This window comes from Pezoporus wallicus, unplaced genomic scaffold (assembly GCF_028554395.1).
Source record: "Pezoporus wallicus isolate ANWC-B61680 ecotype Strahan unplaced genomic scaffold, APGP_CSIRO_Pwel_v1 contig_5069, whole genome shotgun sequence".
In the NCBI taxonomy this organism is placed as follows: domain Eukaryota; kingdom Metazoa; phylum Chordata; class Aves; order Psittaciformes; family Psittacidae; genus Pezoporus; species Pezoporus wallicus.
The window spans coordinates 4,429,746-4,457,475 of NW_026642361.1; the positions used below are offsets into that span (position 1 = coordinate 4,429,746).

At 35.9% G+C, this 27,730-nt stretch overlaps 1 protein-coding gene across 11 annotated transcripts in view; it reads right to left on the minus strand.

Annotated features, from left to right (window-relative positions):
• The window catches only part of NAV3 (neuron navigator 3), a 544,137-nt gene that overhangs the window by 134,989 nt on the left and 381,418 nt on the right, over positions 1-27,730 (minus strand). For 9 of the 11 annotated variants that reach the window (XM_057429345.1, XM_057429347.1, XM_057429346.1 and 6 more), the window contains 4 exons: positions 26,197-26,269; positions 21,671-21,845; positions 9,254-9,322; positions 6,436-6,575 (listed from right to left, as the gene is read on the minus strand). In XM_057429345.1, coding sequence (XP_057285328.1) covers positions 6,436-6,575; positions 9,254-9,322; positions 21,671-21,845; positions 26,197-26,269 — 457 coding nt within the window. Of the gene's footprint in view, positions 1-5,300; positions 5,422-6,435; positions 6,576-9,253; positions 9,323-21,670; positions 21,846-26,196; positions 26,270-27,730 lie in introns of those variants that run through there. The other 2 variants (XM_057429343.1, XM_057429350.1) reach the window with 2 other exon arrangements.

A 27,730-nucleotide genomic window follows, 5' to 3' on the forward strand; every position in this document is an offset into this window, starting at 1 on the left:
CATGGAAGCACCTTGCTTGTAACCATTTCATTACGCAAATTAAACCTTCCAATTTAAAAATGTTATCTTTAAAAAGACATAAATAAATTCTTCCAATCACTTGTTAATAATAAAACACGGTGACATTGAAGTAAAAAGGAATGCTACAATATTGGAAGAAAAACAACCAGAGAAAGAAAGCTTTATTGTTTAGTGATTAAAAAATGTGCTAGAAAGGTACAGGTTTTTTTTGGGGTGGAGGAGGAGGGCTGAGTAATACTGAAATTAAATGGATACAATCAATATTCATAAAAGCAGAAAATGTCAGGTCACTATACCATCCTATGCTCTTTTTTGTTTTGAGTACTGGTAACAACTTTTAGTAGCTGACTTGAGGAACTTATCCCAATGCACTTTCACAGATGGGAAAAAAATATATCAATAATTTCACTAGTGTCAGTAATTGAAAGTTACAGCGATATGTCACCTACATGGATACAGCAACAGTACTTGTTTTGGGCCTGAAGCTCAGGTAGGTACAGAAAGCTCATTTATGTGGCTCTGGTATCTATACTACATTTACACCAACCTGGAACCTCAGTGCATCTTTCAGAATGAAAACAAGACTCCTTCTGCAATAATTAAACTATGTCAACTGCGTGCAAGGGTTAAGCTCTTCTGTATAAAGTTCAGATTTCCAAGACATATCTGAGTATCTAAATACCATTACTCTGGAGCACCAGAGAAATTAAGTGGTAATGGCAATCAAATATATAGTACATAGCTATTTCACCAGATGAGATATTTTCATTTAGTTATCTATCTTGCCATTCAATCTAGGGACTGCCAGTGAATTAGGCGTAAGTTTGCTTATAGTGCATCAAATTCAGTACTACAAGAAAGCCTATGAAACATGCAATGCAAATACAGTTCATCCAGTGGGGAAAAAAAAGTGCCTGATATGTTGCACACACACATGAAGGCAAAGTCATGCCTTGAGGCCTCCCTGTCTGAATGATATAGTAGATGAGGACACTGAAGACATTTGTCCCTTCACCAGAGAGTTTGATGTTATGGGTCATTTTCAGTTTTGCAGTCTTAGCCCTAAGGCCCTAGTACGGATTAGACTACCCACCTGGAATTCTGAAGGTCACTACGATACAAGGAAAGGGAGAATTTTTAGCATCCTGAAAGGGGAGCTCTTTTTTCTTTAACAAAGAGAGAATGCAAACAGCAAAATTTACTTGTTTAAATAGCATTACATTCTAGTTTAAAAAATATTGAAACAAATGGAATAGAAGTAACACAACAGAAATGTAACAGCTTTTACTTGCTTAACACTATCAACAACTGGACCACAGCAGGCTAATCGCCTCCATCCTTCAATAGATGCTGTATAATTCCACCTGCACAGAATTTTTCATGTGCCCCTCAACCTGATGTGCAAAGAGCACAGCTCTAAATGAGCTCAGTCCACCTCCACAGATGATTTGCAATTTGCTTTGCTACACCCAGTTACTAGGAAAGAAAACAGTAACTGGTAAAGGTTGCCTCAGAGAATTTTTGGGGACAGGTGAGATTACAGCTTGCTCCTCAGGCTCCAGGTAGTACCACGCACACGAAGCAGCTTTGGTGGGCAGCTGCAGAGCTGATCCCCTCCTTGTGACCAAGGCAGGAGTTGTGTCTGGGCTCCTGCCATTTTCTGGTGAGCCTCAGATCCTGGAAGAGAGCCTGGGGCCAACAACATCTGTTGGAAATTACTGCAGACCTCAGGCTTCCTTAATTTATACTAGGGATCAACCCCGTGGCTGATAGCCTAGGACTGGGTGTGCGCAAGGACCTTATTGCACACATCTTGCCTTGCATTACACTTGCCTTAATTACACAGAAGGACTGGGGTCTTTAGCTATCCAAATAGTTTTGCAGAATAACAATTCACCGTAATATGCAAAGCTAATGCAGAGTACATGTAACAGTCTGTGACCAGCAGAATGCCACTACATCGTTGTATTACCTCTGTTACATTTGCATGGCCTCAGGCTATTAGTTTTACTACAAAAAGAAAAACAAAAAAGTGTTCTGATTAAAAAGAAGAATGTATCCTTGCCATATTTCCTGCTATCTATTAAACTCACTGGGGGAATAACTGTCAAAAGAAGAGTATTTCCTGTTCATCAACAGCTTCTTCTGCTACATACATAGCAAAAAACCCCACAGGTTCCTTGAACCACTGGTACTTACCTGATCCCTATGTCTCAAATCATGAACAGCATCAAAAAATTACAGAGACCTAGAACTTGCTTTTAATCTTCAATTTAAAGTGTATCCTTAATGTTTCCACAGGGAATTGCACGCTGGATTGCACACTTTCAAGAAATAGACACTTTCTGGGTCTTCAAAGAAGTGGAATGCAAAGATTTATCTTCCCCCCAGCCCAAATACATTACTTGAAGCTGCACATCATTCACTGCTTTCTGCGCATTCAGTTGGACTTGGCTTTAGTTGTTCATTACATGAAATCTGTCCCCACCTTGTGGTGATTTTGACACAGAGTGAACCCAACCTATGACAAGGATTTCAGGCTTCTACAGACTAAATTTTACAAGCAGACAGTCTTCTGTTTAGGGCCTAATCCCCTTGTTGCTGAAATGCATAATCGGCTTGTGGTGCAAATAACTTTGCATTCTGTTTGAGAGCTCAGAGCTTCAGAGCTCAGCTCAACCTGTGTGGGAAAAGTAGAGCAGCAACAGCCCCAGGTGTTCAGTGGAAAACCAAAAGTTTCTTCCAGAACCCAGCAAGCCCAGGACAACAGAATGGACATTTTCAAGCCTATTGTTCATAGGCTGTTGAACAAACAAAGGACACATGAGGGGTTAAACTTGGGCCCAATATGTAATCAACTTCCTCTGTCTTCTTGTCTGTGACCTTTGCTGTGCTCTGAACTGTTGGAGAAGACAGGACCTCCGTGATAATAGCTCCCCTGTTGCAGCATAGTAGGTACTGATAACTGAAATATTCTGTAACAGACAACATGCCCAGATTAGAATATCCAGTTTTAGTCAATCAAAATAAAGGTTAGTAGAAAACAAAAGAGCTCCAGGGGATTGCTGTAAAGATATCTGGAGGAATGGGAGGTCTATCTGGTGAGATTAAAAGAATTCAGCTTGTTCAACAGTCTCTTTCCTGCTGCCCATGAGAATGAAGCCCCCATCAGCACAGGAAGAGAACATTACCGGGACAACTGGCAAAATACTGGAACCAGAACATAAACAAGCTAACTATAGGCGTACATACTGGCCACAGATGAACAATTAATTGCATCATCAGACAGTGTTGCTCCAGGACATTGTTTCTCAGCATTTGCATGGGAAAAATAACCAAATACTGCTGAAACCAAGTTTAGACAATACACAAACACAATTTATTATCAAATTATATTAAAAACTCCATGATATGGAGACCCTCATCAGAGTTCAGATACAGTGTTTCTAGGTTCTAATATATAAACCTTTGGTTTTAAAATTTTATTTTATTATAGCATTATTTATTTGCTGGACTCAAAACTTCTTTGGATAACTACCTTGCTAGCAATGTAATCACTTCGTTCAAACAGTTCCATTTTCATAGTTTTATTTTCAACCTTATTAAGTCAGAAGCAGATAGATTTGACGCAACCTAGAAAACAGATGTGTTCTTTGAAACCCGTCCATAAGGTGCAAAGTCCAGAAAAAAAAAAAAAAAGAAAAAAAAGAAAAAAGATCAGCTCAGTAAAGCTCCACAGACGGGTTTCAGTTAATGGCATGTTTATCGTTGTGGTGCATTTTGTGTTCCTGATTTAACCACAGCTACACAGAGTTACCTGTGTCACAACAATGGGTTGGATCTGTCAGTGAAAACTGGGCTGTATTCAATAAAGAGAAAAACTGCATTTGCTCAGGGGAGCTACTTTCTTACTGTGGGAACTACTCCTTAAGCATCATTCAAAGGAGATAACATTTATGACATACTAAATAATGACATACTAAATAGAAGGCCCATATCACATCTTATTTTGGATCACCTTCACGTCTCCTTTAACTCTGTGTCTACATATTCATTCCCCACTGTGACTGAGTTGGAAATCATGTCATGCAGGAATGAATTTCAAGTATTACATAAAATAGGATTAAGAAAAACCCTTATGCTGTACATCTTTTCTGAGGTTTCATTATAGCCCACATAAGAAGGTGTAGTAGAGCAAAATGTACCAAAAGAGGTCTGTACTTGAAGAGGTCTGAAGGTCCCAACCTCTAGTGATTATTTACCTAGCACAAGTTGACTCTCTCTGATTTTTTTGCTGTTTATGCAGCACTAATGCAGATTACAAGTAATTTATTATATGATATACATCTCAGAAATTGCATGCTCCAAGCGTCAGCATCAGAAGCAAAATTTGAAATATAAGGTTTACTATGTGTGCTAACTTTAAGAAGAAAACCAGTTTTTCAATGTATAGTGACACTTCTTTTTAAAGAGATGTTCACTACTATTGCTATTGTGAGGGTTAAAGTTTGTTTCCAAACAAATTCTTCAAAAAAAACTCACGTCACAGAACATCCTCAAATACATAAAAAAAATATATCAAAAGACATTGAAATCTCATTGTAATATGCAAACATTAGCCACTATAATAATCAATTTAAAATATATTATGGTTCAGTTGTTTTGCTCCTTAGGCAAAGAAGTAGCATAAGGAATTCAACTACAGGATCTCATGTGTTCTTTTAGGGTATTATAAAAAAATGTCACTTTGCTATCCTTGCACACCCAGCAGTCATTTTCTCTAATTAACTTCTGCTTTATACTCTAAAATGAACTTGTATTCACTTTACGTTATCATGTAAAATCAATGTTCTTCCATCCATTCTGCTGTTTCAAAAGAAAGGAAAGAAAGCAGAGACATCTCAAATATAGTATTCGGTAGTTATGCTACATTGCATTTTCTATATCCTGTAAAATGAACTGAATGATTATACAAAAGGCAAGCCGCCCCTTATACTTTTGCAAGTGATGACTTCACTAAAATGCTCATCAAGGTTCTCATTCTCTGCTGAAAAAAAAATGGGAAAGTAAATCTATCATGCAAAAAAGCCACATAAATGTGCAATGCGATGCAAAACTTAGCAGCCAAAAGACAATTTCCAAGTAACAAACTAAGAATATTAATATCTACAAGCATGTCTCACCTTGAATCATTTCGCTCTCACATATTTCAGTACCAAACTTATGTCAATATTAATTAATTAAAAATTTAATTCTAAAACCTAAACTGCTGTACATACCTTCACTCAAGCTGCCACATCTCCTACTTCGTAACTTCACTATCGTAGTCGTGAACTATACAGTGTCTGCTCCGACACTCTGATCTCTTTCTAGTTTTAGCCTGGATGTCTTGCCACAAACAAATTCTTAATAAAATAAATCCCACTACAGAACTATCTAAAACATTCAACCCTTATAGTAGAAAATAAAGAAATAACTATTGAAAGCATGGTTTTATGTCTTCAGATACAGCTAGGGGCAAAGCGTGTTCATCAGAATTTTGTAAAAAAATTCTGGATAGCTGCCTGTTGCTTGGATGAAGAACATTCACTGCATACTTGTTCCTCCCACAGACCCCAAGGATGCAAACGGGTACTATGTATATTGTATCATTTTCAACTGCATTCTAACCCAGAGATATGAATAAAATGCTGTTCATTACACAGAAGGAGAAAGAAAGGGGATAGGGGATGGATTAGTTACACAACTCAGAAAGCTGAATTTGCAAGTTATTTTTTCTGAGATAAAGCCTGAAGAGGCACATTTTCCAGGAATGCAGTGTCAGGGTGGGAGAAACAGAAGGATCCAGGGAACTCAGTTTGTTTCCATAATGGAAGATCATATTTAAAGGAGGCAATAAAACATGAACACTGAATTCAAGTCCCTGCAAAATTTCATTACATTTGACTTCATTTCCAATCCTCTATTCAGACATATATGCACTAGGTAAGGCTCTGAAGGAACAGAAGCATTAAATGTTCTGATGCCAACATAATATTCTGATTCTTATCCATTAGCAACTAAGATGCAAATTCCCCTGAAAATTATGGTGGTCTTCCTTTGGCTATGAGTAGACTTGAATATGGACCAAGAATATAGGCATCCAATATGTGTTCATTTTTACTTCAGAAAAATCACCCAATGATATTTCCATCAAAGACAGATAAAATATAGTTGCAACATTTTGAAAGTTTTCAGTTCTGAACTCAACTCAATCGCAATTCCCAACTCAATCGCAAGTCCTAATACAGAGCTCTTCTCCATAGGTCTTCTTACCAAGTCTTCAGCCCTTGTGAATGGGTTCTTTTGATGATATTTCCTTTTGTTACTCTTGTATGTGTTGTAAAGTAAGCTTTTTAATTTTTAATCACTCACCTTTTTCATTTCCATTTGCATATTGTGGAGGCTTGTTTTTGTCAATGCTGTTAAAGCTCTGGCTTCTTCGATTTAAATTAGAAGCTCCCTGGACTTTGGTACTGCTGCCAGCAGCTGGCACCCTTGAAGGTCCTGGAAGCCTGGAATGGCATAATCAGAAATCAGTTCATTTTATGTAGTGCAACATATAGAGGAGGCAGTATGCAAATAACAGACCAGAATTTAAAACCAACAACTGAAAACAGTGATTTCAGGTAAGCAACAATAAACAGGAGTATTCAATTAGTTAGACTCCAGAAATGAAAATAAAAGCTTATCCTTACACACACAAAAGGGAAAAAGATGCTTTCTAGAGTCACAAGACATATAAGAAGATGCTTTGCATTTGCCATTAACATTGCTAAAACAGATTCACCCTCACAAACAATTAAAGTGAAATAGCAACTTTTATTTAAATCTGTCACTTTTGAAGAAGAAATGTTACAGAAATTGATTAGAAAGCACAACAATACACAGTAGAGAGGTATTTTGTATGTCTTACTCTAGTAAATGTTTCACAGCTGTGTTTAGCATAAAAGCTGCCTTTTTAGCTATCTTCTGTTATTTTTCAGAGGGCTATTGGCTTATTATTTTAAATGAAAAGTACTGAAAATACATATTTTAGCTAGATGCTACAGATGCATGGATACCTTTTAGACAAAAGTATGCAATGTGGACCGTACAGTTCATTTGTTAGTATTTGCTGCCACCATCTGAACCTTACTGTGTGGCTATACTAAGAAAAAAATGGAAAATGTTGTCCCTGGTGTGTGTACACCTGTATCTTTTTTTCTGTCTGATTCTATTCTTTGATGTAAGATTCTTTAATATATGTTTACTTAAAACTTTCTGCAGCATCTTTGTGGGCACTCCCACTCCTTTCCAGTTTTGTTATGTGATAGACAAAATGAAATGCTTAAATCAGCAAGAGTCTTTTGCCATAGAAGATCTCTCTTCTGTTTCTCACTTATTGGAATGATATGGTGATTTTAATAGTGGCAATACAAATTACACCCGAGATATCAAATTCCATTAGTTTCATTGTATTATGAAAGAGCAGCATCAGAAGGGAGAAAAAAAAAATCACATTACAAAGAATTAAAAAATGTTAGATTCCTTCCAAACTTTTGTTTGTTTAGTGCATTGGTATAACAACAATGTTCAAATAATTTTATTTTCATTAACTAACATATGGAAGCAGCTCCATGTTCTCTTCCTTTACCAATTTAAACCTTAGAGAACTAATCCGCTAGTTATTTTTATGGCTCATTCTGGCTGCCAGCCTGCCCTGCTAGTCTCTTTGCTGAGCCCAGAGCAGACTGCCTCTGCTCTGCAGCTGCAAGCATGCTAACCTTTACCATGACCCATGAATTCGAGTGATCTTCTGTTCCCTGAAGAATGCACTAAAACAAACTTAAAAATCCATTTGCTCCTTCTCATTACCCTAATTTGAAAGGCAGTAAGAGCCTTGACATCATTTGTCAAAGGTAATGAAAAACGCAATGACAAGGCATGTGCAACACTGGAAACTCATCTGTTCTGTTAAAATATAAAATAGTTCTGCATATATTCTGCATGCCAGAATTCGAGAACTTGCCACAGTAAGCAAATTATACATGAGGTCATTTGCTCTACACACTTTCCAGTTTAACTCATTTGCTGTCTTTTTTAATTGAATTCAGGTTTTAAATTGCTTTTGCAGAATCATGTTAAGCAGCTAAGGAAATGCAAAGAGGAGAATAACAAATAAGGGACAAGTCACATACCTCTGAACAGGCTTCGGAAACACTGCCACAGATTTAAAGTATTAGACAATAAGACTGTTAACCCCGCCACGTTGAATGTAGACAAGACAGGAGCATCAGCAATAAGGAAAACTGTAGACCTATAAATGCAGGCGCAATGCAACTGGACCGTGGTATAGCTTATTCCAAGCTATCACCAGCAACTCAAATTGTGTTAGTGTGCGATAATGCAAAATGCAATCTTTATTGGAGATTATGCAGTTTAGAGTTCATTGTTCTCACCAATGAACTGTACAGCAAAGGTATAATTAATGAACGCATTATCACCCCCCACCATAAAAAAAAAAACAAAACACAACAGAAAATAAAGGAAAGAAAAGTTAGAAACAGGAGTAAGCTTTAGACCTCGGTTTCTTTCCTCTGCAATCTGGCTTGTAGATTTTAGTGCTCATGGAAATGATAAACTAAAAGTACTGATGAAATATGAAATAGGTCAGCTCCAACACACAGCTCTATCAAATTCATTGCCAAAACAAAGCAGCCTGTTAGTAGGGTCTGTGTGCAGGCTAGTCTTGACAGAGCAGAAGTCTTGGAAGAGGTTCTTTTTTTGTGCTCTATTTTGCTTCTGCATCAACTTGGCTCTAGGAATTCAACCTTTCAGGTGGGTTTGCAGAATATCTAGTGGGAATTGGGATGGACTCCCAAACTTCTTTTCACTCATGACTAAAGTAAGGATTTGATCCAGAGAGAGCACTAAAATCACCAACTAACCCTTCACATCCAATACTTTACATGCAGGATACAAAGATGCAGGATACATAACAACCAGAAATTTTGCTAATGTACAATACAAATCAGCTCCTTCCAGTCCGTACAAGGCTTTCCAGTGGCAAAGCTCATAGCTGCAAAGCTTGCACACATAACATAAATACACATTGTTTAATGTCCGCTTATGTCCAAAGGATAAAATATCAGTGGGCATATACTTGCTTGAGTATCACTAACAAGCAATAAATTAGAGATATTTAACTGACCTAGAAGTCTTTTTTTGACTGGTTGCAATTCCACTGTGATTAGACTGAGATGCATATCTGGCTGTGATACTGTATGAGAAGAAACAGAGAAATTGAATTAAAGAATTACTTTGAACATGTATAGAAAGAACACACTTACCAGCAAACTATGAGTTAATGAATGCAAATTGAATGTGGATAGAAAACACAAATTAACTGGCAAAAAAAATAATAAATGAAATAATGCAAACATGCAGATTTTTATGAGAGATGTAATGAACAGATTATGAAATAATGGATATCGTTATAACTTGTCTCATTTTCTATGGATTAATTTAGGAACAGACAGTGAGAGCAAATTTCAGCAGTGACTGAATTACTGAAGTCTAGCTTAATTCACACAGGGTGCACCTCAGCTTTGTGCCATTTTTCATCCACAAAAAGTACTAAGCATAAATATACAGCTGCTAGTTTCTCCAGCAATCTGAGTTCAGTGTGGCAGTTAGGAACAAATTTGCTATACCAGATCCAATGATGACTCAGAAATATTCCGGCTAAAGAAAGGTGACCCTCCTGACAGTAGAGTTATTTGGAAGACGCATCCCTTCATAGTCTCCATTAAGTTAAAGCAGCACAGGTCATGCATGTGATGCATTACCCAGGAAATTAATTCCTCATTAGGAGAACCCCTGACCTTGTGCTTAGACTCACTGCTAAATTCAATGGGAAAATGCCCCTTTGTTTATTAAGGTATCCAAATAGTATTTCTGCAACAGAACATATGCTGAGCTACAGGGCTAAAAACTGTATGCTCCTTTTCACACCCAACAATGTGTCATAACTAAACAGCAAATTTATGCCTCTATTCTTTTAGACATTTGCATAGGAGATATGTCAAATGTACAGCCAAGGTAAGGCCTCTTGCCAAGCAATTTCAGCTACATAAACAGGTGCATCCTTTGGGATCCACATAGCCTTAGGATATAGACAGGTTGTTAAAGCAGGTGCAATCACAGCATCAAATTCCTTGCATTATTGAGGAAATGATGGAGAACTGAGTAAGCAGGACCCTTGATAGTCACAGATTGCTTTTGTCTCTTACAGTTCTGTATTTTCCATCAATTCTAAGTAGCAGCTGAAACCACAGTGCTCTAGTCCTGACTTTATATACTGAAAGCACTTATAAGAAACACCTGGTGGTATTAAGTCTACCAGAGAAGTGTTAAGCAATTTCTGCTTGTCTACTGAAGCAGATAGCTGGATTATAGAGCAGATGGGAGGAGCCCCTTAAGGGGCAGAAAGGTCTTCCCATACTGGCACAGCAGTCCTGTAGAGGGGCAAGGGGAAGGCATAAACCAAGGGACAATCCCACTTGAATGGGATGTGTGATTATTGTTACTTTACCAAATTAAACACTAATAAAGGGTTCAACATTACCTCTGTGCCTGGCAATTACAAACGGCACAAGTGCACATGGCAAATATAGAATACTTCAGTCTTCAGGGGGAAAAAAAGAATCATTCAATATATAAAAGCAGCATTCAATTCTGTGACATATCTCTTCACAAAAATGCTGACAAGGTGCTTTTTTATACAACCATAATGTCTGTGGGAATTACAGTAATTTATGAAAGTATCATAATAGTTACAGTTTATATATTTTATCTACCTAGTCATTAGTAGTATATGAAATTAAATATTAATATATTTAATTATATTTCACTTACAGCTATCTTTCTAATAATCTCTGGACTTATGACACGAATGTGACATAGCTTATTTTGCTGAAATTGCTATATTTGTGCCTGGTGTAATAGCCCTTCTTTTAATGAGCTCTTCCACTTGTGTTTTTTTAACATATTTAAAATGAAGAAATCTAGAAATGGTTAGATGGTTATCTGTATTGACTAAACTAAGAAGGTTGTGAGAAAAACAGCATGAAAATAAAACCTTAGTGTGTTTATGTTGTAAAAGGTAAAATGATACACAGTACAATCAACACAGACAGTGAACTGGAAAAACAGAGTGAATAGGATGCATGGTCATAGCATATTGTAGCTTTTCTGCCTCAAACAACACAATTCCAATGTAACTGGATAGATCAAATAATTTAATCTGAGTGATGTTGCTAAATTGTTGGTAAACTAGTCCACAGACTGCACCTTTCTTTTTTTCTTTTTAATAGCAATAAATACATGAAGCACTTATCTGGAAATGCCTGCTAGAATCTTTTCCTTCTATGACTAGGACTCCACCCACTAGGAAATTCATGAAATGTCAGTTTACGGACTACTTTCAGACTTTCCAGACAGGCTAGAATGATGGATGTATTAACCTCAGTAAAGCATCCTTTCCACTGTGACTGAGTAAACTTATTTTCCAAAGTACGGTGACAAATGAAGGAAGAGAACTTCAACAGCTCATAAACATGGTGCATCAAGTTCCTAATGACTTTGGGTTTTCCTTCTAATTAGCCCTGGATGTGCTGGTCCCATTAAGGCTTTGCACGAGTTCCTGTTTCCCAGCTGCTGGCCCCCACTATTGCAAATGTGAACTGCAACACGGTTGCAAGACTAGACTTCAGTCTAGCCACTCTTCCAAATGTATAAACAAATATTTACCTGCTGCTCTCTATTCAACCAGATAATTGTCTCTGGGCGAGACCTGTTAGTTAGGAAAATAAACCTGTTTTGCTTAAATCAGTTATTTTTTATGCTTACAGATCCACACAGAGGTATAATAAATACATGCCTGCCATAAAACAGCAAATGCACATTAACAAACCAGAGGAGTTTACAGCGTTTAGTAAAGGGAGGATCTACTTGTCGGAAGGACAGAAAGGGGGATTTTGAAAGCCTCTGTTTTTGAAAGTCTCACCCAAAACCCCTTTCCACGTGTCTCCCCCAACGCGGTCACAGCTTGCACTCCTCGGAGCAGCCACAGCAGTCACCTGCAGAGCCCAGCCGCAGGGCATTGGCAGGAAGAGAACATGCAGACTACAGATGAGACCAACCTTGACCGCATAGCCTGCAGGAAACCCTGCTTCTCCTAAACTACAATCCAGCATTGTATTGCTGAAGGCAACTGCAACACTGGACCTGGGCCAAGCATCATGCTTAGGTCTCCTCTTCCACCTAATGCATAGGGGAAGAGAAGGCAGATGCTCCTGGTTAAGCAAATCCTATTCAAAATAGGTAAGATGGCATACATGCATATGATGCCAAATCCTTAGAAATCATCTGAACTCTGCAAAATAGCTTCCACGTTGGAATCAAGCCCCTATATCAGGAAAACACTAGTCAACACAGCAGATATGAAACTGATAGTGGGTAATTTTGGGTGCTGGTCCCTTAGTTAAATGCTGTGAGAAAATGGAATAGATATCCTAAGACTGCTCAGAAAGGCAGTTCAGCACAGGGGTAGCTGGGGCAGTACTGAGAAAGCAGGTACAATGACGTTAGAGACTGTAGTGACCCTGAGGTGCTGATGGAGAACACTAGAGCTGTCCTACAGCCATGCTGCTCACAGGAATCAGGACGCTGCCTGTTACAGCCAGTTGCACTAGGGAGCTATGCACCACATTCCACCTAGATGGGGAACTGATGCAGGGCATGCAGTGGCAATCAGTATAAAAGGGTTAAGAAATGGTCCTAAAAGGTGTAGGGGAACCTAGGAAATCAATGTAAGGTACAACACTAAAAGTTCTTAAATGCCCTCCCACTAAAAGTGAATTGCAATACACAACTGAAGTGGGCAAATAAAAGCAAAGAAGATGAAGAGGGAATGCAAGTGACTGCTCCACACTGTACTAAACTCTCACGAAGTCTGCCTTGCTGCTATGCAAATAGCACAGAACACCAGGAAAAAAAGCAGCTCCTTGAAAGTGTGTATACCATGTAAAGCTGGAGGATGAAGCTCCTATAAACCTCGATAAAGAGCATGAATCAAGCTGAAACTATTTTAACCTCCTTCTTCAAAAAGTAACCCATGCAGCGTCACCCTGAATATCATCAACTCTTTATTAACAGTCTTTCAAAAGATCAAAAGCATCATGTTACATCAGACTGTCATTTTCCTATAATGTTGAGAGCCACATGGTGCTTCTAAAATGCCAGCTATGTGATCTGTTAAAACTAGACAAAAGGCAAAGAGGTTTGTAGTATGTAATCAGTCTTTCTACCTTACTGGCATATTTGAATTTTAATACGCTGTTGATCTTATAAAGTTATATTTATATCACTAGGGAACTGCACTCCAGAATGATTTGAGATTTTACTATTAGAATGATTCCCTGATTAAAAAAAAAAAAACCAAAAAAAAACAAAACAAGTTTCAAAAGAATGCGTTTTCAATGTAAAAATTTCCCCAGAAGGTCTTGATTGCACTGTACAGATTTTTTTTCTTTTTGTTTTCTAAACAAGCTCCTTGGTTGCATACTTCTAAGCAGCCTGCCTGGCAAAAAGCACAAGAGATAATATTTTCAAGTTCAAATCCAGGTGTGCCTGGGGAAATGCCAGTAAATTTCCAGGCTACTCAGCATGCCAATCTGGGCAGGTAGAAGGTCCCTGCCTGCTTCCTCAAGTGGACAGCCAAAGATCACTAAGGAGGATACCAAAAATATTTTAATTTTCCCATAAACAATTTTTTTCAAGTATTTCTTTTGCTTGGGCTCATCAAGCCCAATCTTGATGAATTAATACATGCTTATATCCATGTATATGTTTCTATTGATCTACATATATTAAAAATGTTATTTATACACAAACGCTACTTATGTATATGTGTTTTATAGATATATCTATATTTTGTATTTTATAAATGTATTATTTTATGTGTATATATATATATCTAACACAGAAATAAGAGGAACTGACGATGGCTCAGGCAGCTGTAGCGCACACTATGTCATCTGTTCTACATTAGGTGGACATTTCTCCTTTCTGCTTTTTGAACTTTGGCATCTTATACAAGAAGTCTGTCTCAAACTGATTCAGGCTTGGAGGTACTAGAAAAATTGTGTTTTCGATGTTATCCTGTTGTTCACAGCCCATAAACCAAAATGCAGATAATGCTAGTCTTGCATTAACATTCATGTTCTTGCAGAACACAGTGACTTGTAATAAGAACTAATCATCTGCCATAGTGACCATACCTACCCTGGTCCCAGTGTTTGTAGTACAGGTATTTTGTGGAAATAATGAAAGACTATATGAATCACAACATTAAAGAAATGAAGAGCATCTCAAATAATAAATGTGCTACCTAGCTACTGTGCTTAAGCCGTAGCTCACCTAAAATAATACAATCTTAAAAAACCACTTTTTTTCTGACAAATTGGCCACGTGGGTAATTGTGTGCTGCCAGAACTAGGGCTACACTCTTAGGGACCAATCATACCCTATTATGACCTTATATCCATACTATTTATGATCTTGCACTAGAATAAAATTGTATCAGATGACCTGCACAGTAATATATGCCACTATTCCATTTCACAGTTTGATAGAATAAGACTGTAACAAAGTTTTCTCCTAGAGGGAATGAAAAAGGGGGTGCCAGAAAGCCTGTCTGTCAATTCTTCAAACCTACACTCATTGTCCCTTGAACCTTTTCACGGTTTTCCAGAAAATGGACATTCATTAACACATCCTAAAGTATGGCTGTGATTCCCACAAACCAGTCAAACAATTATCACATATTTAAGCCTGGTTTTGTCAAAGGTATTAAAGTACATTTGTGAGCATTTTGGTTGGTCTCCCCATTGACTCTAAAATAGTAAAAGTTAGGTAATATAAAGAAATTACAAAACATTCTACCAACATTTCAGCTATGCTTCCATAAGGATTTTCAGAAAAGCAGACCAAAACACAAATATTTATATATAAGTGATTTTCCTAAACTGCTAATTTACCACTTTTAGTGTGGCGATTTTTAAATGCTAAAAAAACTTTCTTTTTTTTTTTCAACTTCTATTTTAATCCATTTTCCATGTGCAATAATTGTCATAAACAGCACTTTGGAAGTGTATGGATTTAGGGTTGGGATTTTTATTTGGTAGATGAAGACAGAAGAGAGAATTATCTTCTCAATAGCAGTTGCAACATGTAACATTTCATTAACTGACATCTGCAAAATGACAATATGTAGAATATCACATTTATTGCAAAGTACGTAAAAATACTAAGAGAGAAAAGTTGACAGAAAGGGCTGACAATAGCAAAGAAAGTAGCAATACAAATATAAATCTGACTTAAATAAAAGCAAGAATGCAACGAAAAGACTGACCATATACACAAAACCAGACAATAGAAGAACTGATGAATCTCTGTAGAGAGTGAGGGTAGAGCAACAAAGAATGTTTGAAGGGAAAATAACTACATTATGAAGCTTCTATTCCCTCAAAAGGAAATACATGAAAAGTTGGATTCAAATGCTACAAGGATGAATGGAACACTTCCCATTAAATTCTATATTATCTAGATTAGAAATGGGGAAAATTATGGCCAAAGTGCATCAGAACTGAAATATTAAAAGTAATCAGTGGCAAGGGAGACAATGATATCTGAAATGCACAGGATGAGAATCATCAGTAAAATAAATTAAAACGCTCTTTTGGAAATTGTAAGAACAGACAAGGAGAAAAGATGGAAACCACATTTTGAAATGCAAACAAAACGAGAGGCAGAGAAAGAAATACCGTTCTCAAGCAGGTGGCAGAGGTTATTTATAAACAGGAGAAATCAGTGTACCTGCATGTCACAGGATCCTAAAGAAAATTTTCAGTCAAACATCAGGTACTTTGCAGAGAGGAAGAAATGTAGAACATACTAAATAACACACAAGGGCAGGTACCAACCATAAAGAGCTAGTTTTTCAGGATCCATCCCACAGAATTATGTAAGAAAGTAAAAGACACAAGAAGTTTCCGAGAGGTTGGTAGTGAAATGGCTAAAGAGGAAATGATAAGTTTGAAAGAATCTTCTTTAGGATAGATTTAGAAGCTATTGAGAGGCTAGAAAATGCTATATAATTTACAGTTTTATATGTTCTATCTAGTAGGTTCTATATATTATAGCTATAGAGAAGACCATTTGTTTTAGAAACTGAGTCTGTTTCTAAACCTCCTTTCTCCCCCCCTAGCTTTAAGCATAAGAAATATTGTTAGATATCTTCTCATCTTAGAGAGGACGGGCTACAGGGAAAGAGTATGTGGCAAATACATTCTTGCTATTGTATTGTGCTGCTTTTTTGTGTGAAGGTTATTAGAAAAGTTAGGCATTTGCCATCATCAAAAAGTAACTCTTTTGTGTATGATAATTTCTGAATCTGCCAAAGGAATGCATTATGAAACTTATAGCGCTGATGCATTTTTGCAAGCTATTTCAAAATATAGCTATTAAAAGGAATTTTAAGAAAAAAATATTGAATTATGGCAGTAATATTAATTTATATGAGGCTATGAAGGTCTACTTTTTAACATATTCTGTCCATATATCATAGCTGTGGCCTAAAAAACTCCTGAAAATACAGTAATTCTCATCACATAATGACAGTTTTATCAAATGCATAAATTAATTTCATAGCTCTATAAGGTAAACAAACAGCATGTGGAAAAAGAGCCACTTTTCCTGATGACCTATACAGTGCTTATCACAGGAACAAGTCTCTTCTCTAATTTATGCAATTCATCATTACTAAATACCACATATTTGCTTAGGTACACAGTTAACTGATTAAATTGGGAAACAGAAATATTATTTACTTTAGTTACTTGGACTTCAGGAAAATGGAAGCTTCCTTCCTAAAGTTCCTTTCTTTGGGAATCCTGAGGCCTGTTATGACTCTGTGAGGAGTCTACTCTTTGAGGAGTAGAACAAAAATGGGGCAAAAGCTGATTTTCAAGATGGAAAGATAGGACAGTTGAAGTACGATTAAATCCATAAGGTCTATTTGAAGGTCAGCTGCTGCAGATCCTGGTGCAGTCACATCAAGCAATTTATTCTGCATTATCTCCTAGATGCATAAAAGTACATCAAATTAGACTAGTAGCAGTTTGCCTGCTTAGACCCTACTTAGAAAACAGGGAATACAAAGAAGAAATAAATCTTTTCCTTGCAGTCATTAGATAATGATTCTGTATTGGTAAAAGCAGGAACTACCTATTTGTTTCACTTCACTAAAACCAAGTGGCTAGGAATGCCAAGAGCTAAAGACAGTGAACAGACTTGGTTCATTGCTTTCCTTCCATTAACCAAGGAAGACACATGATTATAGGCACATTCCATTTTGTCAGTGCAATGCACTTGGTGTAGACTGTTTTAGGTTACATTTTCAATCTCCAGAACATTGAAACAAAGACCACCTTCTAAATTCAGAGTGGTGTAATGGAGATTGGCATAGATATTGTCAGTATTTCAGCATGGATGTGTTGAGATTTGTAATCATAACCACTACATTTGCATTACTGTATTTCACCCAGCACAAGCTCTGCGTCCAATATACTTCATTTTTTCCCTAGTACTTCTGAGCAGGAGGCAACTTGAAACCTAGTTCCTTGCAGTAGTTATATATGCAACTGCCCGTGGAAATAGCTACCTAACTTTGTTTATATGGCTAGGAAAACCAGGGTGCTCTTTTAATATAACAAATTTAACAAAATCCATCTGGACCTCAAGCTGTGCTCATCATTCCTGTACGTGATAAAATAGTTTGTCCATCTTGGGGAATTTTGCTGACAGCTTACTGAAACCAGTTACTGCCTAATCCATAAATGAGACAGAACTTCTTTTCATCCACATGTGTTTTCTCTTAGTATCTGGGTGGTTGAAAGATCATCACTGTAGAAAGTTTGAATGTATTGCTGTGATAATGGAATCCACTAGAAAAGCAAAGCATAAAAATATAATGTAACTATTGTTGTCATCTATCTGTACTGACATATAAATAAGGCCACCAGCACTGTAGTTTTTTAACTCAATCTCAAAGCTACAACAAAGTCATAAGGAAAGAATGAAGTGCCTGACTCAGATTTTGAAGAATTCAATTTCCATAGTTAGTCATACAAGAATATAGGAAATTTTAGGATAAAAAGAAATTTGAAATCACATCTAAACCCACTGTCTCCCTTAGGTTACCATTCATCATCTATCACAGATTGTTCCACTAATTTTCTAAATAATTTTTAGAGTTTTTATACTTAGTGGTATGAAATTATAATTATCCATAAATAAAGAATATTCTTTGCAACAAAATTTCACTTACCATCAATCAATTTCCTTTATTCTTTCACATTTAATTTGAAATGATGTTGTTGGCTTCATAGCCATGTAGGATTCATAGACCAGTGCTACTCTTTCACATAAAAGAATCTTGCTCCCCTTCTGTGTGCACCATTTTTACAACTCTGAGCTTAGTTATGGACAGATTAAATGGGATTAGGAATGTTAGGGAAGCATTACCACACTGACCAAATTTAGGTAACTTTGTTAAGAGCCTGCTGCAGAAAATTCATTATCTTCCTATGCAAACTTTACACTAAGGGGAAGGAGGTTTCTCCATTATCCTGGGTTCATCTTAAACCACGACATCCACAAATCAGTTTAATTAAATCCCTTATCTGTGTTGTCTCCTGTAGGAGATACGAATTACCTAGTTATACAAGGACAGCTATCCTCCTGAATTAGTCTCCTGAATTCCCCATGTCTGCACAAACCTAATCCTGTCAGTCTTATAATTTTCTGATTATAACCAGGGGCTTCTCTTTGTTTACTATATCAAAACAACCTGGCTATGAAAGCTGTAGGGTCCTAATACTACTTGTGCCTGTTACAGCTTTTGTTGGCAAAGGGCCCAAGCACTCTCACGGAGGTTGATACCAGAGTAGATAAAGCAGTTAGCAGTGATCATTACCTAGTAATGCTCACAGACATTGATGATTACTGAGGACACCATAACCCCCTAGGAAATTGAGCAGAAATTAAGTAATATGCTTCCTATACCTTTGCTGGAAGCAACAAAGAAGATAACTTTTCTGACATCTAAACTGAAGTAACTGCAAGTATTAAGACATAGTTTCAGAGACTTAAATTACAACACAAAATGTGATTGCTTACTGAACCTTTTTTTTAAAGTACAAAGTCTGTAGAAAGAATCCACCTTTTGTCAGTGCATATGTTTTGGTTTTGCTTACATCTCTGTACACATACAAACACGTGCATATCAAATGCACTTAAATGTATACAGTGCCTCAAAAGGACAGATTTATTTCTCAGGTGTTCTCAGGTGATTTGTCTTCAAGTCAAATAAAACACCGTTAGGTATGAGACAGACATTTATGGTGACAAACATCAACCTTCTATGTATGTATGTTTGAAAACAAACAGGAAATTCTTGCTTTCAGTTTACATATACAAGAAAGATGGTACCAATCTTGGTGTAATATTTTTTTAAATAGAAAAATTTTGCAGCCAAAACACAGATATGAATAGAAATTTAATCAAAGAATTAAATTATTTTAAACTCCTGCCATCGAAGTAGGTCTAAGGCACACTGATGGAAGTAGAAATTTTGTTAAACCAGCCTTAGATATCACTTTATGAAGGCATGAATGCTGGGGAATGATTACCCTTCCTCCTAATTAGGTATATATAAACACAGCAGAGGAAAAGAGCAGAAAAAGGCACTGAAAGACCATGAGATCTTGGGGAATTATAATGAAAAGAAACTTTTATAAAAATTGCATCCCTTCTTTGCCTACCATTCCTGAGCAGACAAAGAACTAGTGTGCAATTGCCGTCTTCCAAATAGCAAACAACTGCTATGCTCCAAGCTTTTTTTGACAAACAGAATTCCTTGCAATAGCGGTGATATAAAAAGGAACATGGTAAGTATTTTTTTATTAAATATTCACCATATGTAGGTTAGAAAAGCAGGAAAAATTCCAATTATTTACAGTTATAAGCAAAACCCATTAAACAAAGGTATTTACTTGAATCTGGCTAAGTCCTTAGTTCCACTGATTAAAGCAGTGAACACTTGTAGATCTACATTCATAGGAACAATAAATAATTTCTGAATAACAGGATGTTATTACTTCTTATCCAGTACTAAATATCCTTCAGAAAGCATAAATTCAACTTCAGAAAATGTTCCGTATGGTCAGATTCTTCTAGGGTCCCACCATAATCCCCCAAATTACATGTTAATAGTAAACTTCACAGAGAAAGCATTCAAAGACATTATTTTTCAGTAGCAGAGAAAGAAAATGCATTTCACATTGTAATGCCCAAGGCAAACATAATTTTATCTTCATGTTTATATCAAATGAGGTAACTAAAATGTCATCAGCAACATTTTCCTATAAACATGGTTCTATAACATTCCTAGTTTCAAGACATAGATTTCTATTAGGCTGAAGTGTGTCATCTTCTCAACCAAAGAAGCATATCTTATAAACATGAAAGTGTAATTAAGATATGGATTCAAGAACCAAAATTTCATTCTAGTAGCCCAATACTCTTAATTCTTCCTAAATCCTTGATTTACCACATTCTAGACATACAATTGTTCAGTAAGAATGCAAAAAATTTCAAACAAGGAAATAATAAATCAAACAAGAAATAAACCCAACAGAGCAATACGTAGAACTCTTCATGAAGAATTACACTTTACATAGCACTGCATGTGAATGTCTTTTTTTGACTTCCCCATAAATTATAAGTTGGTCTCCATTTAAAGGGATACTTTGTTTAAACTGATGCTTTTGTCATGGCTTGTAAGCAAATACCTTTTCAAAATGTTTTCAGCCTCAGTCTGAAAGAAATGTAATTAATCAATTAAGGATTCTGCTGAGTGCTTTCCTTTCCTAAAACTAAATAATAAACTGACTACTTAAAAGAAACAACTAGGCTGAGGCCATTTCTTTTCTCTTTCGAAAAGCACTCAAACAGAATTTGGCACTCAAACCTAGAATGTGTGGGGATGAAAACAGTTTATAACAAATTAAAGTGTTACTTATGCCTTTTCCCCATGTATTTTGCTAATCATTTGAAATTGCTTGTTTAGATTTGGAACTGGGTATGTGAAAAAACATGAAAATAACCAGTATACTAACCTCATGGTGGGCTAATTTTCTCTTACTGTGCAAAGGGCAGTAGAATCATTATTAAATTGAAAGAATGCCTTAAAATTAATTAAACTGGGACTAACTTTAATTGGGAGTGTTCTCTGCTCTCACTGTACCTTAACTCCCAAGAAACACAAGCTTAATACCAAAATCCCACTTAAGATACTGTTTGCCTATATTAATTTAAAAAAAATAGTTTAAAAAAACACCAGGCTTTTAAGTCTTAAAGTGGCTAATTTTTTTCACAAAACTCTTTTTTTTTAACAGAAAAATAAAAGGGTTTTACATCTGAGAAAAATAACTTTTTAGCTTACCTCGACTGCATATCTTGGTGTGTTTTGGACTGGCTGATTTCAGCTGGAGAAGGGACTTGCTGTTGTAGCTCCACCAGAGACTGGTAGTACTGTTGCTGATGATGTTGCTGCTGTTTGTACCGAGACAAACTGAAAAACAGCCCTAAAATGGCTTTCAAATTTCCATTCCTTATTTCTATTACAAAAAAAAAAAAAAAGAAGACAGAGAATAAGAAGTGAAAATACTGTGGTTTTAGACTTCAGTTTTGTAAGAGTTTTATACTAAAACATCTCTGTACATACCTATAGCTACCCATGTTTATGCCTTATATCTTTTCATTTATGTCTCATATCAGGGTCATGTTAGGTAGCACTGATAATTTATGGTAATCTTTCTTATCTATGGGTCATTGTTGCAACAAACACAAATCCCTATAACGTTTTCATGATGAGTCACATGTACACAGTCATAGAATAACATACATAATCTGAAATGAATAGTCCTGCCTCAACACAGTAAAAATATTCTTAGTAAGCAGAGAAGCATTTAGAAAAATCCAAATTCTTTCTGGCCTTAGGTACACACCTCTTCTACCTCATGGCTGTAAATGCCTCTTTTTGATTTTGGGGCACATTCTGTGCACAGTGGGAACAATGACTAGGAAAAAATCAGAAGGAGGAGATAGTAACAGTCTTCTGAGTGAGCATATACCCCTTCACATAAATTTGCTAGGAACATGAAAGAAGGAGATTAATGGGTAACAAAAAAAAAGAAAAAAAAAAAGAAGACAGTAAAGTAGATGGATGAATACATCTTTGAACTTTTGAACTACATGATTTTCTAGCTTTCTCTTTTACATGGCTATTACTGATTAATGAAGACTTCAAAACTACAGCTGTCACATGAGGCTGAAGGAGCTACTCGTGAAATTCTGGGGAGCCACAGTGGTATCCTCATGTCTGCTGTTCCTTTCTTAGTCTTTGCCAGGATGAGATGAAGGGTTCAAAAGAATAATGTTATCCTTTGTTCACAAAGGATCTCTGTGTCAAAAAAAGAAGCCTCAGGAGACTTTAATGAAATTATCCGCAGCGCTTAGGCTTGTTCATAACCTCATTATTAATTTTCTTTGGCACTGAACTTCTTGTGAAAGTTTTTCATTAGACCTATAGCCTTGTAACCCAACATGCAACACTGCAATTTTCTGCTTTCCCTCCAAGTCTAAATACTGAGCTGTATGTGCTACACAGCTTTCTTAGGTAATTTTGAAAGCAGAATTTATAAACAATGACTGTTATATTCATGTCTTTTAAATAATATTCATTTCCCTTCAACAGGATTAGATGAAATGTTACCACATACATTAACAGGCCAGCAAACAGTGGAGTACTTAAGCTGTCAACCGGTTCTTCAAAAGCCAACATAATCCTGGACACAGGAATATACTTTGCAAAATGGAAATTTGTTCTAAATATCCATACTTTCGCACCTTCCTATGAAGATGCTGCAGGATCTGTGATTCCGCATGGGACCACCAGGCATAGACAGAATATCTCAAAATTAGAAAGCTTTCAAGGCAACCAATGAAACATGGCGGTTTCAAGGAAGATCATTATTGAGGAACACAGAAAACTTATATGTAAAATTATCTTTAAAAAACCTCAACAAAATCATGTAACTATCCATATGCTCTGATGCTAAAAGATTTTCTGTATGTTATACCGGTTTAATTACTCTTATGATTTAAGCATCACTTAATGCTCAAAAACCCTTTGTTATATTCCATTCAAAATAGTTTATCCTAAAATTTTGCTCATTTAGTATTTAACCACATTCTTTACTATTTCTAAAGAAGAATGTTATAGAATCACAGAATCATAGAATAGTTAGGGTTGGGAACGACCTTAAGATCATCTAGTTCTAACCCCCTGCCATGGGCAGGGACACCTCCCACTAAAACATGCCACCCAAGGCTTCATTTAGGCTCACTTACTAGTTTGTTTCTGAGCAAACAAACATCATCATTGCTAGCAAAGAGGACATTCTAAGAGAAACAATTTTCTTGGCCTTCACCATTCGGCGTGGAGTAACAACGATACTCATTCCCTCAACACTGTCATCATGAGGCACTCCAAAATATATTCAGAAGCTAAGAAATGTTCCAAGAGTTTTCAATCCCACATGTTGTTTTGGGATTGATGTACATTTAAAACATACCAGTAGTTTTGGCTGTCCTAGAAATGCATCATACTGCTTGTAGTGGAAGCTTCTATTTTATTAATAAATATGACAGTTTTCAGAGGAAGATGGAAGGATTGATAGCATGCACATCTCACTAGCCCACCATATAAGAATATCTAATGCTTTAAGTAAAGCTATTTCATTCTGGCCCTAGCATGACCAAACTTCTCCAGGTACCAGATTTTAACTCCTTTTTCTGTCCTACTTTTAAAGGAGGAAAAAAGTTTTAAGTTGGAAGGTATCTCTTAAATAGAACAAAAATCCAGAAACTTCTAATGTGTACTAACTACTTGCAGAGAAAAGAAGTGGAGTGTTCTTTGTAGCAAGCTGGCTTATTATTTGTCATTTGGGTACTCCAATATAGATCTTGCATTCAAGATTTGAAAATTACCTTTCTTCTAGACCTCCTTGCTCAAGTCTCAAAATGAGGTGGGAAGCTGGTTGTGAAATCTTCAAACCCTTTTAAGATCATGATTTACTGTTGCAGAAACTTTCTGGTTATTAATAAATGACCCAGTAGTAACAAGACATATTTACCAAAGCTTATTGCAAGCTACAGACTTATGGTTCCTAAACTGAATTGATTTTAAACATCAATGTGCTGACAAAACACTGGGAAGATAACTTGACAATTTCATGATTAAAAAAGGTAAGTATCTGTTTTTCTCAATTTCTTCTCCTTAAGAGAAATTATTCCCAGATTGTACATGCTAAATATGGTATATTTAAGGAATTCACACTGCTGTGAAACTTTGAACTAGTAATTATACAAGGATTTTAGCAGACTTATACCAGATTCATGACCAACTGCAAAACAGCAAAACTACTTTTAATCTTACTTCAGAGCTCATGGTCTGCATTACTAAAAGGCAGTTTTGAAGATTAATGAAAGTTTTAAAAAATAGTCCTTGTATTTAACACTATTTAGAATTATTGCTTTTAATAGTATTTGAACTTAAGGCTACACAGTTGAAGTTTACATCCTATTAAAAATTTTTGTAATTGATTTTCCAAAGCAAAACAAAGTTATGAATAAAGGAATGTATTACAGAATGCACTCAGAAAAATAGTGTCATGTGTTGTGTCATGCTACTAAACAATGAAGAACATTGTCATAAAATAAATTCATGCTATTCACAGATTTGATCGCTATTTTATATGTGAGTAAAAATAGGCTGTGCTTAAAAGAACAGCTCTGAGGTGAAAGGCAACATGCAAATGTTCAGTATTCTCTTCCAACAACATATCTACAGTTTATACAGCTCTTTCAAATCAGTTAAGAAGCTTTCCACGAACAGACTATAAAAGTGCATATATAGTATGTATTGTGGTCATGTTACACTTCTGTTAAGGTACTAGAAAGGTGGAGATAGTGAAAGATAACTATTCTGAGTTAATTTCAAAATCAAACAGTGGTTAACATTCACAATTGTGTCTCTGTATATTTTCTAAAATTCAGTTAAAATTACCAACTCTGGGAAAAAAAAAGTTCCTTTAGCTTTTAAGTGTGCTACAAGCAAAATAAAAATATAGGGTTACATCTTGTATATAACTGTTACCTTTAGCTGCCATGGAGGTCAGAGGGATTTTGAAGGTGCAGGGCACCTCACTGAACTGCTTAATTTGTTACAGGGCAAATGCTAGTATACATTTTATCAATTCACAAGATAAAGTATCCACCTCACTTAATTCTACACTAACAAAGCAAATATTACATACTAATTAAGACTATTTTAATGATTTTAATATATTTATTAACCTAATTGCCACTGTATTAGGCAATCACTTGTGGTGACTAATATAGCAAACAGGACTGTAATAGAAGCATCAAGACCATTCATTCTTTCACTTAATAAATGACATCAAAGGAATACAATAATTTTCAGACTCATCCTGACAACATTACTACTACAAATAAATCTGCTTAAACAAATAGTCTTCCCTGGATCTAACTAATTGAGCAAGATTCTCATATTCATGTTTGTTGTCTTGAATCCCATGAATGAACAGGTTAAAAAATATGCTTAGGAAATTCTGTAGCTATCTGATGTTGTTGATATAAGATTAAAATATTAATATTATTGCAAAAATATTAGTATAAAACAGTGTCTCAAGCTTCATAAACATTGAATTTCTTGGTTCAATTTCAAGAGAAAATGAAAAGGGAACTCGCTGTCACTAATCTATATTTGCAGGCTGTTCAAGACAGCTGGAGTTTGGTTTTTAGGTGTAAATAATTTGTATTAAGAAAATTAGTTTCCAGGAAATAATCCAATTATTATTTGTTCTGATGATTGGTTTCTCTTACCTTCTGCAGAAAGACCTTGGACATTTACGCCTCTGGCTGCCAGAAAGCTAAGGCAGACATCAACATTCTCAATCTGCAATATGAACAGAAATAACAAGTAGCATAAGACTATTTGACAAAATGTAGAAATGCAGGGAAGAAAAAAAAAAAGAAAAAAAAAGAAGAAAAAGAAATAGCCCAGGAATGAATACTTTACATTCATTGCATACTACAGCTCTTTACCAAAGTTTAACAAGAATGATTACTGCTAATTGGGGAAATGATATAAAGCTTTCATTGTCTGATTTGGTGCTTAAAAACAATTCATAAATGCCCGCTCCAGAATGGCATGCTGGCAAATCAGCAACCCACCTACTTAACATAAAACTGGATTTTATATGCTACAAACAAGCAGCAAAGAAAGCACCCATAGAGGATTAGACACTGAGCATATGTCTGGAGATGTTGGTGACTGAGTCAACTAAAAAATGTAAGCAAAAACCTCCAACAAACGTGCTAGCAAACATATTTCCTTGGGATGATATAGAATTCTGTGAAAATGATGCCACAGCAGAGGCTTAGTCTCAATTTCTTTCCTTCAAATCTTCTGTTAAATAGTTGTAATGTATTTAATATTTATGCTTCTAGAAAGATCGTCTGCTTTGTGAAGGGGACAGTGCTGACTTCTGTTGGTGATTTAGAAGAAATCTACAGTTATCATAGAGAACTTTAGGTAAGAGAAGAACATGTAACCTAAGTGTAGATCAATGAAAGGATAAAACTTCTGTCTCTAAAATGAGTAATCACTGACTTCTTTCATGCGTCTGTTTTTGATAGATTTAGGAGACAGGATGTTCCAAAAGATTCTCTTGAGTCACCATTCCTAGCTGGTTCCCCCAGTCCTGCCAGGATCTATGAAGGATATTGCTATAAATGTAAAATCCTTTAGCTAACAACTTTTCTCTATAAATATGCTGCTATGAAAACAGAAAAAATATGTATAAAGAGGTGTCCTATCTTTAGTGCTTTCAACAGACTTGATCTTAAGATATATTTTTTATGTTGATAGATTTTTTTCAAGGCAATTAGGACAACAAAAATAAAACAAAAAGTTTAACAATACTTTTTAGATACCTACTTTTATTGGAGGACATTAAAAAAAAAATGACTATTCAACACCAAAAACATAAGCCTGCAGTAGATCAAGTCCATGCAGTTAATTTTATTTGAATGTTTACACATTTTACAATACCTCATACCAACAGTTTTCAAACATCAAAAACATGAGGGGTAAATTCATTGCTTGAATAAAAGCTATTTGATCCTTGGCAGTACTTCTTCTTCTCCAGGAGGAAAGCCTTTTCTTATTGCTATTTTTCTATGACTGTAGTTCTGCCATTATTCTCAGAAAATGGCATTAACAAAAAAGAATATAAATATTTTTATTACTGACCCTAGAAGTCTGTTACAAGATCACACAGACTGTCTTGATCCACAGGGATTACTTATTTAAATACCTGCAAAATGTTTAGGTATGTGCTTTTTAAGGACAATA